This window comes from Sebastes fasciatus, chromosome 8 (assembly GCF_043250625.1).
Source record: "Sebastes fasciatus isolate fSebFas1 chromosome 8, fSebFas1.pri, whole genome shotgun sequence".
NCBI lineage: Eukaryota > Metazoa > Chordata > Actinopteri > Perciformes > Sebastidae > Sebastes > Sebastes fasciatus.
In genome coordinates, this window is record NC_133802.1 from 8,317,159 (window position 1) to 8,331,547 (window position 14,389).

The 14,389-nt window shown below is 40.1% G+C and overlaps 1 protein-coding gene across 2 annotated transcripts in view; it reads left to right on the forward strand.

The window, feature by feature from the left end:
• Positions 1-14,389, forward strand: part of plch2a (phospholipase C, eta 2a) — a 214,947-nt gene that overhangs the window by 178,448 nt on the left and 22,110 nt on the right. For both annotated transcript variants that reach the window (XM_074643129.1, XM_074643128.1), the window contains 7 exons: positions 508-601; positions 2,561-2,764; positions 3,345-3,465; positions 6,498-6,669; positions 9,222-9,329; positions 12,457-12,612; positions 13,050-13,148. In XM_074643129.1, coding sequence (XP_074499230.1) covers positions 508-601; positions 2,561-2,764; positions 3,345-3,465; positions 6,498-6,669; positions 9,222-9,329; positions 12,457-12,612; positions 13,050-13,148 — 954 coding nt within the window. The remainder of the gene's footprint in view (positions 1-507; positions 602-2,560; positions 2,765-3,344; positions 3,466-6,497; positions 6,670-9,221; positions 9,330-12,456; positions 12,613-13,049; positions 13,149-14,389) is intronic.

Consider the following 14,389-nt stretch of genomic DNA (forward strand, 5'->3'; position numbering starts at 1 on the left):
ACATGGCATTCTCTCATCCAGATTATGATGAGATGGGCATAGACATCCATTTAACACACTTTTAGACACTCACCCCACTTTAGAGGTGGGTTGGAAAAAACATTTAGTAAACTAGAAATAACCCTGTAGAAAACAGGGTTTACCTCACTAAAGCCTTGTGCCCTCACATTGTTTAAACGGTCACAAACACACTGACACAGTATGAGTGAGTCCCGGCTGAGGGGAGAGACCTGGTACTGCCCCCACCCCCCTTTAAATGAATAACAGAGATGGGATCTGATTGATTAATCCGGGGGCTTTAAAGAGCAGCTACCGGACAAACAGTTGGATGCTGCAACCAGGATGGACAAAAAAATGACATGAAGGGAGCTCTCATAACTGGATAATACTTCAGTTATCCTCATAAATTCTCCCCAAGGAATACATGTATTATTATTATTATTATTCTCTTTTTAGCATATACATAGTGCATTATTGATGTTTGACATGCATTTACGTACTCTGTAGATGACCAAGGTGGCCAAGGACCATTGCCTGGAGATTATCAACAAGTTTGAGCCGTGCTCTGAGAACCAGAAGCAAGGAGTTTTGGGGATTGATGGTAAGTCCGCTTTAATTTCAATTCTTTACCATCAACAGAACACTGTTGGTTTCATCTAGTATAATGGAAGTTTTCCATTTTGGCTGTCTACATAGTAACCTTTAACCTTGTGTGTCCCTTTAAAACAGTTGCTGATGTCCTTAGTGGACAACATTGTTTTCAACAAAAAACTGATGTAAAATTATATGCTATTATTATTTTCCACTTTCACTAAATTAAATTGTTTAACCAATATCAGTTCTAATCATCACTAACACATATTCACTCATTTTCAAAATTAGAACCCTTTAAATGCCAGTTTGTTTTCATTATATACTATGCGGTATATACCCTCACCGGCCACTTTATTAGGTACACCTTGCTAGTACCAGGTGGTCTTCTGCTGCTATAGCCCATCTGCTTCAAGGTTGGACGTGTTGTGCGTTCAGAGATGCTATTCTGCATACCTTGGTTGTAACGAGTGGTTATTTGAGTTACTGTTGCCTTTCTATCATCTCGAACCACTCTGCCCATTCTCCTCTGACCTCCGTCCACAAAACTGCCACTCACTGGATATTTTCTCTTGTTGGGACCATTCTCTGTAAACCCTAGAGATGGTTGTGCGTGAAAATCCCAGTAGATAAACAGTTTTTGAAATACTCAGACCATCTCGTCTGGCACCAACAACCATGCCACGTTCAAAGTCACTTAAATCCCCTTTCTTCCCCATTCTGATGCTCGGTTTGAACTTCAGCAAGTCGTCTTCACCACGTCTAGATGCCTAAATGCATTGAGTTACTGCCATGTGATTGGCTGATTAGCTATTTGTGTTAACAAGCAATTGAACAGGTGTGCCTAATAAAGTGGCCGGTGAGTGTATATGCAACACAGCCAAAATGATAAGAAAAAATGTCCCTATTGATGCATACAAGGGTTAGATACTCTGTTAATGTGTACAGCTATTCAAAGATTTCCCTTTCAGTACTGAATCACAGTGTGGGTTTTGTTGTGAAAATGTTTCCCAGCAAGGTCAGACTTTTGCAAATGGAAGTTGTTGCAGCCCTCTGGTCTGCTGTGTGTCGGTCCAAGGTATCAATTGGCTTTCATCAAGTCTGCTTTGAAGAGTCTTCTTTTTTGTCATTCATGGCAGATGTTTTTATACTCACAATTAGAGCACGTTGCTCTACAGTGCTTCAGTGCGAGTGTCAAGTAATATGAATTTTTCTTCTTTTCAAGAAATGTGAGACATCCGTGTCATTGAAAACACTACAGACTTAAATATGTAGTAGAGGTCAAAGTCGAGGCAAATCAAATGCCAAAGCCAATTGGACCCACATTCACAGTGTGAATCCTCTCTCTAATAGACTGAAATATGAAAGAAGAATATGAAAGGTTATTGTAAAGCTTGTTTTGACTGACCAAATTTAGAAACGTTTCATGTCTTGACAGAATATTCAAGGCACTTTGAGCGGAAAAAGATTCTGAGTACTAAATCAGAATGTTTTGAGGAATGAGTTGCAATTCATATTTTTAAGGGAAACATGTAATTTCAAGAATAAAGTCATGATTTTATGAGAGAAAAGTCCTTTTATTTTTAAATAAAATGTAAAGAAAATACACGTGCAATATTATCTAACCATCTAATCATAACATATTACATAAATTGTTATCATGTTGTCTATATTTCTTATACAATTCTGCCTTTGTTCTTGTAATATTAGGACTTCTTTCTCAAACATATGACAGTATTCTTAAATTCTCAAATATAGGATTTGATTCTTTGATGAAAGACTGAAAATTGTTGGGTTTAGATTGTTATTTTCTTACTTGATACTAAAAAGTTTTTCCAAAAATTAGTATATGAATTTAACACACATTCACTCCGACCCACAGTAAGTAGACCACTCGTCAAGCTCCACTTCAGAATAGATTTAAGAGTAAAATAAAAATGAAAAAGGTATTTCTTTAACTTTCTTCCAGGTATTACGAATTACATGCGTAGCCCGGCGGGGGACATCTTCAACCCAGAACACTACAACGTGATCCAGGACATGAACCAGCCGCTGTGCAACTACTTCATCGCCTCCTCACACAACACCTACCTGATGGGTGACCAGCTGATGTCACAGTCCAGGGTGGACATGTACGCCTGGGTGCTGCAGGCCGGCTGTCGCTGTGTAGAAGGTGTGGAACATACACTGATGTAGACATACTGTATACACGTACATACACTTACAGTATACAGTTTAACATAATGTTAAAAAAATATCATTTTTTAAAAGCAAGTAGCAGTGCTGATTTTGGATTGAAGCAATTTTCATTCAAATGCCTTTAGCTCGCTTTTCACAAAAGTATTGGGACCACTAAGTAATTCTACCTGTTAAGGCAAATAATCAACTTTGCGTCTGTGTTTGGGTTCAGCAGCATTTTATTGATTCTAAATCCTCTTATTGAAGACAAATTCTTTGTCTTAGTTAAAAAAAGTACTGTTTCTATTTCACTCAGTATCATACTATCCCTAAACCGTGGAGGTTCTACTGTGCCGAAGGAAAGAAGCTGCATAAGCTGCCGCTAAAGTGAAAATAATATTAACTGTACTTAATCATTCAGCCAATATCAACTCAATAAATTTCAGATTTACTAATAACTAACACAAGTTCTTACTATATATTAATTGTTGGTTTGTCGTTTCATGGGATTTGATTTAGGTCAGGCCAGTTAGACTCCCTATTGACTGTCCCTTCTTTGTCTTTCCTGTCCACAGTGGACTGTTGGGACGGTCAGGACGGTGAGCCCATCGTCCACCACGGCTATACACTCACCTCCAAGATCCTCTTCAAAGACGTCATCGAGACCATCAACAAGTACGCCTTCGTCAAGAATGAGTACGTTTAAACACACACACACACACACACACACACACACACCATTTATTTATTGGCCCACATGCTCACACATTCAGGTGGTCGGTCAGAACACTCCAATAGATCACTTTCATGTTTCATCGTATTTCCATTAATGGCAACTGACAAACCAAAGTGCCTGTGTGTATGTGTGTACGGCTTTAATAAGTATGTGGGAAATAACCCCAGCAGTACATGGACATGTATTCTGTCAGTACACATCACGGCGTTGCATTACACAGGCTGCTGGATTGTAAAACCATGGAGAAAAATGGGGGGAAATGAGGCTTGGAATACAATTGCACGGGTGGATGGGTTTAATACGTCTGGAAGCTTCTTTACATTTGAAACATGATGCGCCGTGTCTGCTGCTGTAAAGGCTTTCCCTGATAGGTTGCGATATGTGGGTGTTTAGTCACTACTGGGGATGAGTGAAATCTTTTCATGTGATCAGAGACTAATTAGGATAAAAATCCACATAACCAGAGACAGGGTTGATCCTAGAGTGTATCTGATTGCAGTGTACTGAGAACATAGTGAAAGTGTGACAGTGAGAGCTAGATGCTCATGTTTCTGGTCATATCATTGACTCATATTATTTACTAGATTTTCTGTCTCATTAGTGCAGTTAGTTACTTACTTTTACATATTTATGATTCAAACCTTTTGTTTTTAATATTATTTTTGACCTTTCATTTGATAGAGATACAGACAGGAAATGCAGGGAGAGATAACCTGGGATGCTGCGGGAATACGGAATGAGTCTTAAAGCTGCAGTTGGTAGCTTTTATGAGTATAACGTTTTATTTGCTCTGACTGTCACTTTATCCTTACTGTAGTGCATGAGACCGGAAAAAAATCATGTTCCTTGCCACCTTTTAGTTCTCCTAAAGCATCGCACCGCACCGGTAGGAAAACAACCAATCAGAGCTGAGGAGTCTCTACAGCAGCTGTCAATCACTGCTCGGGAAGTTTATGAACTCTGACCAAATGGTCAAACTATGCAGCGCTGATGAAATATAAATCAAAATTCTGTTATTGTAATGACTAATTCTCACCTCCAGTGTTTTCAGAAACATTTTAGTGTACTGTTTAGCTGTAAAATGAGAAAGTTTGCGACCCAGCCGCCATGTTGAAAACAGTAGAGCCAAAACCAAGCACCGCCCACTGGCTTTATTCTGCCTCCACCTGCGCTTTGCCCGTAAGAATACGTCATCATGTTTACCAACAGAAACTTAAGCCACGCTCTCTGCCACGACTCCTGAAACATTTCTGGTAGACACTCGTAGAAAACTGCATTTTAAAATGAGTCATTCTTTTTTTTGATTGGTGCTTTTTGTGTTCAGTTCAATGTTTTATTAAAGAATGTTGGAAATAATTACTTTTCACTTTTTTTTAATCCAATAAGCAATTTATTGTATCCTATCAGTATACTGAGCTGAGGGGCAGCAGAAAGGCAGAACTGAGTACACTTTAACATCTGTGTATTTATCGCAAGTAACATCGTTATTGCGATATTCAACGATGTTATTGCATATTTTCCTCATATCGTGCAGCCTTATTTCAGGGACACGTCAGTTTTCCATTCCAGCTTTGTGGGTATTTTGCATTGAGCACGTAATTTACATTGTTATGCTCGAACTGAACAGTTGTTTTCTGTCGTAGCTGTGGTACCACACGCTACAAAGTTTTGTTTGCAGCCTTTCTTTTTTTTTTTTTTGGTACATGTTGTTGAAACTGTTGTAATACAGAAATGATGCCCCGGGCTGGCGAGACTCACACCTAGTTGAGCTGACTACTACTCTGACTGGTTGGTTGTCCCCTGCATTGCGTTAGAAGACATTTGCAGGTTGAGCTGTTTTTCAGCAGGCAGCACTGGGATGCAACGCCCCGTCCCAGTCACAATAAATACCAACCTATCATCCGTGTGTGTGAGTGGTGCGAAACACGTCACAGGTGATAAACTGGGTTGAGACCTGGTGACTGTGAAGGCCATAGCTTACGATTCACATCATTGTCATCCTCATCAAACCACTCAGTGACCTCTCATGTCCTGTATGAAAGTTGCACTTACTCTTGACACAGTTGTTTTGTGATTCATTTCTTCATGTTTTCCTTTTATTTGTCACTCATCTGTACCCTGTAAACCGATATAAAATCCTACTCACACCTGTGCAAATACAGAGACATAACACCACACACACAGAGAGAAATGAAAGCATACACACAGACACCCTCCTCCTCTTCCTCCTCACGGAATCTGCATCAGAAGGTGATAATCTCATCGACATGCAGAGTCTGGAGGATGCAGAGAAAAAAATCTCTATTTTTAGATCCTGTCTCCTCGAGTAAAATGAAGGAGCAACACTCGCTTTGTGTGCATGCTCACCCACGCTGTGTGTTTTTGAAAAACATAATTGTGGACACTATATTCCACGGATAATTGGCTAAAAGGGAACCAGGTGAAAGGCTGCATTCAACATCAAAGAGCGATCAAATTTTCCAGGACGCTGTATGAAAGCAGGCTCCGCAGAGGGCTGACAAGAGACAAAACTGGGACAAGGAGCTTCCGTCTGACTTAGACTGGCAATAGTTACAGCCAAAATGTTGTGGATAAGGAGTCTGGTTGAATTGTTTTACATGCTAGACCACAGATGCTTCACACTAACAGAAAATATTGATTCTCCAGACGTGCACATTTGTTAAATTACAGATAAAAGAGCATTCATATTGATGATACCAACACTTCATATGTCTTTCAGAACACTGAACTGTCCTCTTAAAGAGGACATTTAAGATGTCCTCTTAAAGAGGACATTTAAGATGTCCTCTGTACACTGTACAGTGTATGTTGCGTGTTCTCATGGTTGAATCAACAGAAATCTGAATCTTTAATGATGCCTTTCATACACTCTAAACTCTGCTGCAGATTCGCAGACAAATAAACAGTGTCCTCTTGTCCTCCTTGATCTTTCAGCCCTGTAACTCCAATCTGTTGTGTGATTATCTCTCAGCTACCCAGTCATCCTCTCCATAGAGAACCACTGCAGCGTTCCTCAGCAGAAGAAGATGGCCCAGTACCTGACTGAGATCCTGGGGGACAAACTGGACCTGTCCAACATCAAAGTCGACGAGTCCGGTTGGCTGCCGTCACCAGCAACGCTCAAGGGAAAGATCCTCGTCAAGGTGAAGTCAGAGCGTGGGTGGAGCGGAAAGCCTCAGAAGTACAGTTTGGATGTTTTAAAAAAAGTGACTTGCTCTCAGGAGTCGGTCCTCGGGCGATGATTTCAGCTCACCGTTTCATTATCTGGAGTTTGAACCTCACAGAGCAGACTTCAAAGGTGGGCGATAGCGGGCTGATTGGAATGATGTGATTAGAAAGTGTTTGAATATGACATGTTTTTGGGGAAAAGAATTAAAAACAAAAGTTGACTGTAGGAAGGAACAAAAAGTGTGCAGACTGCAGGCTGGCTCATTATATCTGGGCACACTGGTTCGGTGTTGTTATAGAAACAATATCCAGCTGTCCACAGATCACGTTGAAGGCTGCGGGTCAGGATCAGTTCTGGATAGTTGGTAAAAACGTTGCTATGCTCATCTGTGTCGCCCTCAGTTGATACCATATGTTTACTGCCAGCTGTGTGAGCTCTGGCAAGTGCTCTGGGTTTTGTCCTTCAGGCCACAGAGAGAGTTATGCTAAGCAATGAAGCTCCCCAACCGGAATTGAACCTGTGGACATTAGGCCGCCGGGATGCACGTAATTCTTAATTCTTTATGCTTCCGTGGCGGCGACAGCCGTGGGCGGAGGCATTATGTTTTGGGTTGTCTGTCCGTACAAACGTACGCCAGTCCATTCTCGTGAATGCTACTGTATATCTCATGAACGCCTGGAGGGAATTTCTTCAAATTTGGCACAAACACCCACTTGGACTCAAGGATGAACTGATTAGAATTTTGTGGTCAAAGGTCAAAGTTACTGTGACCTCACAAAACACATTTTTGGCCATAACTCAAGAATTCATATGCTAATTATGACAATTTTACACAATGTGTAACAGGATAAAAATGATGAAGTGATGACATTTTGGACAGACATGGATGTAAACTGCAACCTGACTGGTCGGCGGAGGCATACAACCGTGAGGCAGTAATTCTAGTTTTTCCATCTTGTTTAGTGTTTTAATGATTCTCCCCGACTGTTTGGCTTTGAAATACTGAGAAATCTTTTAGTCCAACACTTCTGGTTTTCTAACCGCTGACTCCGACTCTCTGAATAGCTTCCTCTTAAATAATTTTAATGAGGGGTGCCTGGACCTTTTTGTTTGTCCAGCAAGCGTTTCTATTGTTGGTCCTTTTTTTCAAGTATTGATTGTCCCGTTCTTACAGACACAATAGCAACATGGTGGTTACTGTTGATGTTTTTTTAGTCGACATCTTGTCCAGTCCCAGTTAACAACATTGTCAGAAACACCAGAAAGACCTACAACTTGAATTTAGTATCACCTCCTGAACACTGCCTACATTTAGTTCCAGGAGCTTGTCCGCAAACACGGCGGAAGACGCATGAAGTTCCTGCTGTGGTAAATGACTATTAGAGGCTAATAACAAGCCACTACAGTTGAACATCAATCCAAGATAATGCAGCACAGGACAGTTTACCTGAGTTGTTGAAACGGCAGCTTGAATTTGGTGGCACGATGCACCTGAAGTCCACCGTAAATTCTTCTACACGCTTGGAAAGTTCATTCAATCCGCACCACACTGTACCTTTTTAAAGCTTTTTACAGAACTATACAGAAGAACCCTCAACATCATTGGATGCCCCACTACTAAAACAAAAACAGTTGTATAGTTGTAGTGGTCATAAACAGCACAGCGTCACATTTCCCTTCATTTCCCCGCCAAATGTACCTTAATATTCACCCAGAAGTCTGATGTGCTCATTGTGAAAGCTCATAGCTGATGTAAACCATCTGTCCAGGGTTGGCACCGTGGTGGAGTTTGTAATGTAAAACCATTAAAGCAAAGTTGGTTTCACACACAGCTTTAACCAACAAAGACATGTTGATGAGCAGCGGCAGCCCTCTGTGAGCTGGGGAGGGAACGGTACTGAGGTTAATGAGGCTTTATTGATGCCAGATGCCTTTGCTAAAGACCCTGCCAATACCTTGCACGGTAAGGACTGCTCTGCCAGCTGTTGAGCCAGCACTACTACCTGTTTGTACACTCGGCAGAGGGAAACCAATATGTAAAGCTCTGTGAGGGAACACTGATGTGCAGGACACTGTGATTGAGAATGATTGCTAGCCACGGGACAAACTACCTCACCTGCTGGCTGAGGCGGCGAGCGGGCCCATCTTTTACCAAAATATTGACGGCCTGCTGACCTGAAAAGCACAAAGAAGATCCCAGTGTGAGCCTTCTTCAGATTTATTGCTCTATTCAGTCTCAGGCTATTGTCTGTTAACGTCCATTGTTCCTGCGTAGACAAACTTCAAATCTTACCTCATTTTTTTGGTAGTACATTTTGTCTTGATTACATGTAGTGCAGTAGAGAGGTGACTGAGAGGAAGGTCCCTGGCCGGACTTAAACTGGGGATGTTGTGGTTGCGGTACATGGTCGGTGTCTTCAGCCTCCCTGACACCAGGAATGGCCCCATTTAACCTCATTTATTTCATGTTGCAGCTGTTTGTTATCATAATGCGAAGCTCTGCTGACTCGTTCTTTTCTCCACCAGGGGAAGAAACTGCCTTCCAACATCGACGAGGACGCAGAAGAGGGAGACGTGTCGGACGAGGACAGTGCCGATGAGATGGAGGACGACTGCAAGCTGATGAACGGAGATGTATGTACATACATTGTTTGGTCTTTTTTTTTTCTCCACTTCGCCACATTTATCTCATCATGTATCTACCGGAGTTACAGGCAGCCGATTTGTCCTCTTGTCCAGCAGATGAAGTGTGAATTGTGCGTGTTTTTCCGCTGTTCTTGATGGTTCATGTTTAAACTAAGCACTGGTGATTTGTGTGAGTGTTCTTCCTCTCCTGTCTTTTAGTGTATCTGCTATATTGCTATGTCTGCTGTTTGCTTCGGTCTCCTTCTCTGTGTGTGGCTATCTGTTCTCATTTCCTGCTCTTCTCCCTTCCCTTCTTCTTCTTCTCTTCAACTGTTGCTTGCTTCTTTCAAAGTGGAAGGTACTGTATACAAAGCTCATTCTCAACCACCTCAGAAAATCCTCACCCATTCATCTGCCATACTTTCTCATCCTGCCTGGGAATGCTTAAGGTGGTAGGCCCCAAATACATTTAGCAATATTGTATCTTTAAGATGCTCCCATCAAATATGTTGTGTAAAGATTCTTTATCTGGAACCAAACCATCTGAGCCGTAGCTCTTTGTAAACTTAGGTAGGCAGCTACAGGATGGACAATGTTTCAAGTGGGACAGTTACATATACTCTCGGGGAATAATTATATGAATTTTACAGGAATTAACTGATGAATGATGAAGATTAATAACTTATTTTTGTGTCTAGTAGCATCTAATTTATTGAAAAACAGCCATGGAAGGTGAGCAGCTGGTAGAAGTTTGAGTTAAAGGGATAGTTTGGGTGTTTTGAAGTGGGGTTGTATGAGGTACATAGTCAGTGTATCACCTACAGTAGATAATGGTCGGTACGCCCACAGTTTGGAAAAGCAGACAGGAGTATAAGCACCGGAGTAAAGCAATGTACTGCTGTGGACGTGGGCAGCAGCAAAACATATTTTAGACACCTAAAAAAAAACATTTTAAGCCTGACCAATATGGCCAGTGGTTAACACACCAGCACCACAATTGCTATGGCAGGTTAAAATTGTTAACCATTGCATAAAGTATCTTAAGTATTCAGCATCTTCCTCCCAAGGTAATATTTATTTATTCTACACGAAATATGTAATCCCCCTGCATCATATCCATCATATCAAAATGGCAGCACTGACTTAATAAAAACTCAATATTGGTCCTATATGTTCAGTTTTTGACACATCTGCACTGAGCACGTAGAAATACAAGTCTGAATGGAGCATGTTGATGTTGCTTGCGGTCCGACTACAGACTTAAGTGGTTGATGGATACACTCTGCCACCATGTGGCTGAACTGAGCATGTGCATATTATTCTCAGCGAGGACCTCTTTTCATTTATTCCACTTCATCCTTATAATGTGTGTGTCCCACTATCATTCTCTGTCATGCTCTCACATGTCCGTAATGCATACATTACTAAAAGGTCCATTCCTCAACCGGTCTTGAACGTTCTGCATTATGTAACATAATGCATTGCTTCATCTTTGCTCCCTATAAAATGTGAATTCTGGTAGGATCCTGCATCTTCTTAGTCTGGTCAGATCCACAGTGATTATCATAAAGTGGGCATGTCTGTAAAGGGGAGACTTGTGGGTACCCATAGAACCCATTTTCATTCACATATCTTGAGGTCAGAGGTGAAGGGACCACTTTGAAAATGGCCACGCCAGTTTTTCCTCGTCAAAATTTAGTGCAAGTTTGGAGCATTATTTAACCTCCTTCGCGACAAGCTAGTGTGACACGGTTGGTTCCTTAGATTTTGTAGTTTTGTATGATATATCAAGATATCACCTATATGATATCTTCACCCTAACTTTAAAACTGAGCCCACTACAACATCCGAAATTATCGATTGCGTTATTATCTCGTTAAGTTTGACAGCCCTAATAAAAACCTTTAGTGACGTGCACCATGCAAATGATTTTGGTTTTATTTGCCCACGTTTTGAGATATGTCTCTAAGATTTCTGCACCATAAATAATACCCTATCATATGCACCACACATAGTATCATTTACTGTCCTACCGGAATCTGGAATTTCCATTCATTTAATGGTGCGGGAGGTTCTGCATTATGTAACGTAATGTATTGCTTCATCTTTGCTCCTCATTAAACTTGCATGATGTGTGTTCTTTCTTCTTTATCTGGTCAGACCAGCATCAGACAGACTATTACAGCAGGATCTCAGACAAACCCTCAATATATTTTGAGGGAAGATTGTACGGAACAGCAATTGACCTAATGCATGAGCATGTGGATCTTACTAAAAATGTATTTTATATTGTTCTTTGATGACTTTGTTGTGTCTGACAAGTAGTGCTGCTCCCTGAAAGTCGTCGAGTCATCGTCAGTGACCCCTAATTCGACTTGAAATTCATGAAATACACTGAGATATTCTGTCCAGCTTCAACTAACAATTGGTTTCATAATCAATTAATATTTAGATTTTTTTTTCAGTTAATAATACACCTATTAAACATCAGAACATGGTAAAAGAAATGTCCAAAAAGTCCAAGAAAAAAATCTTAAAATAAACTTCTTTTGTCCAACCAACCATCCAAATTAGAGAAAAGTAGCAAATTTTCACATTTGAGAAATTAAAACTGAGAGAATCTTTGGCATTTTTGCAAGATGACTTAATGACTTAAATTATTAATATATTATCAAAATTGGCATGTTAAGTAAGCTAACATACAATACTGTATGTGCAGAAATAAAAAAGATTCTAGAAAAGAAAGAGAGAAGTCAGAGATCCAGAAAGCTGATGTTAGAGGCCTCCTTCCTCCCTCGTCTCTTTATTTTTCACCTGGAAAACCTTTTTTTTTCACCTGTTTCACAGATGAGAAAATTTAAGGAACTTAGAAAGGTTATCCTTGCAAAACAATTTTTCACCTGTTCTTAAAACACAGGAGAGAAAATAATTTACATCAGACTAAATGGATTATTATTTTCTCACTTGTCTCTCAGGTCCTTCGTACAAATGTGTCACATTTCCGACATGGAAAATGTATAAAACTGAGCAATAACTCCCAGCAGACAGGAACTGTCCAAAGTTACTCTCACCTCTTGTGTCATGTATGAACATGTATCGTCATCATTCTCTGTGTAACTGTTCCTTCCTCCTCCAGACGTCCGCCAACAGGAAGCAGGTGGAGAACATGGCCAAGAAAAAGCTGGACAACCTGATGAAGGAGTCCAAGATCCGAGACCGAGAAGACCCAGACAGCTTCACCATCGCAGCCCTCCCTCCTGCTGGGAAGCCCACGGACAAAACTGGTTCTAAGGTAAACACAGACGGGGAGTCCCGATGCTACCTGTTAACCGACATGCTGAAAAAGAAGTTGTTGTCATCAAAAAGTAAGGAACTTAGAAAGATTATCCTGGCAAAATGTCTTTTTTTCTCCTGTTCTAAAGTCATAAACGCAGGAGAGATAAAAAATTACATCAGACATAGAAAATGGATCACCAGATTTCTTTCTCACTTGCCTCTCAGTGTATGTGTCCTAGAAAAACAGTGAAGGTGAAGTGATTTATTTCTAAGAGTTATCAGCTTGAATTTAATTGTTTAAATCATCCAGAAAATAACAGTTCAGTCCAATACGTGAACTGCAGCATGAACATAAGATGTCAGAGTGATTGACAGGGGAAATTTTTAATTTCAGTTAAAAATCTCTAAAATGTTTCCAAACAAAAACATGCTACGTTTCTTCTTTGCTGTCAGAGCAAAAGTGATGACGGGACAGACACAGCGGACGAGTCTAATCCCAGCAGCAACAAGCGGACAGGGCGCTCCTTCATGGGGAGCTTCTCGAAGCGCAAGGTTTGGCCTTTTTTATTTCTCCTCTCTTTGCTTCTCAGTCTTTCACATTCTGTAAACCTACCCAATCTTCCATCTCTGATGAGAACGTAGACAGGAAAAATGGTTTCCAGTGTTGACATTTAATCAAAATGTGTTTCTCGTTAATTTGGTTTGAAGAGAGCAAATCAGACTCCTTGGCTGTGGATGATGTGTTATTATGTGACATAGCGGGTTGCTGCAATTTAAATGGGTTGACAGGAAAAAAACGAAATAATCAACAAAGAGTATTTTATGATCTGTTTGATCAAATGCAGTGCTGAAGTCGAGTAGGACAGAACCAGTCACTCTGATCCTGTCTATATCACTCAACCATGGATCAGTCTGCTGCATTAAAACTGTAAAACCTCAATATGCATGCTGGAATTGTGAGTTTAGTTTGTGTGAAACACGATCAAACCCCACTATTTCCATTAACTTACTAAGTACAGGAAGAATACTGTTAGACCGAAGTGTTCAAGGATGCAGCCACAGTAGAGAATGAAGTTTCATCCGACAAAATATGTCAAAATTCAGATAAAACTCAGATTACCATGAACAACAAAGTATTTACATGGTGATTGTACAGGTAGGTTTTTTATTATTATTCAGAACTACAAATTTATGGTTTAGCATCCAATTAATAATGATAATAATAATAATTATTATTATTATTATTATTTTGAAAATAAGAAATCTTAGGACATCACTTCTCACCCCTGTAGATTAGGATAAGGGATGGATGATTTTTTTTAAATTAAATATTTTTCATTTCTTAGACTTAATGATCAATGAAAAATAATCAGCAGATTAGAAATCATCTTCACCAACACATGCGCAGCATTTCGAAAAAAGCGATGCAAGAAGCCGTTTCCAGAGGACACTAAAAAGTGATGCACACGGCTGGGACACGCAGGAGTTGTTGTTGTTGCCGTTTGTGGATTATGAATTTATTTTTAATTTAAGTTCATTATCTGTCAGTGGTGTTGGAAAATGAGCTGACATGTAAATGTTTTTGGCATGATTCAGATATTATTGCAGGTATCTGCTGTTAGCCTAGTGATGGCCTTTAACTAACTCTTATTCTCATTACTTTTTACAGTAGATGACCGAACAGACTTTTTGTTTTATTTTGAATCTTGGTCAATTATACAGCTATTCTTTTTTTTTTTTTTTTAAACTCTGTCCAATATTCTTTGGTCCCTCATTTGTTAATGACTCTGTCT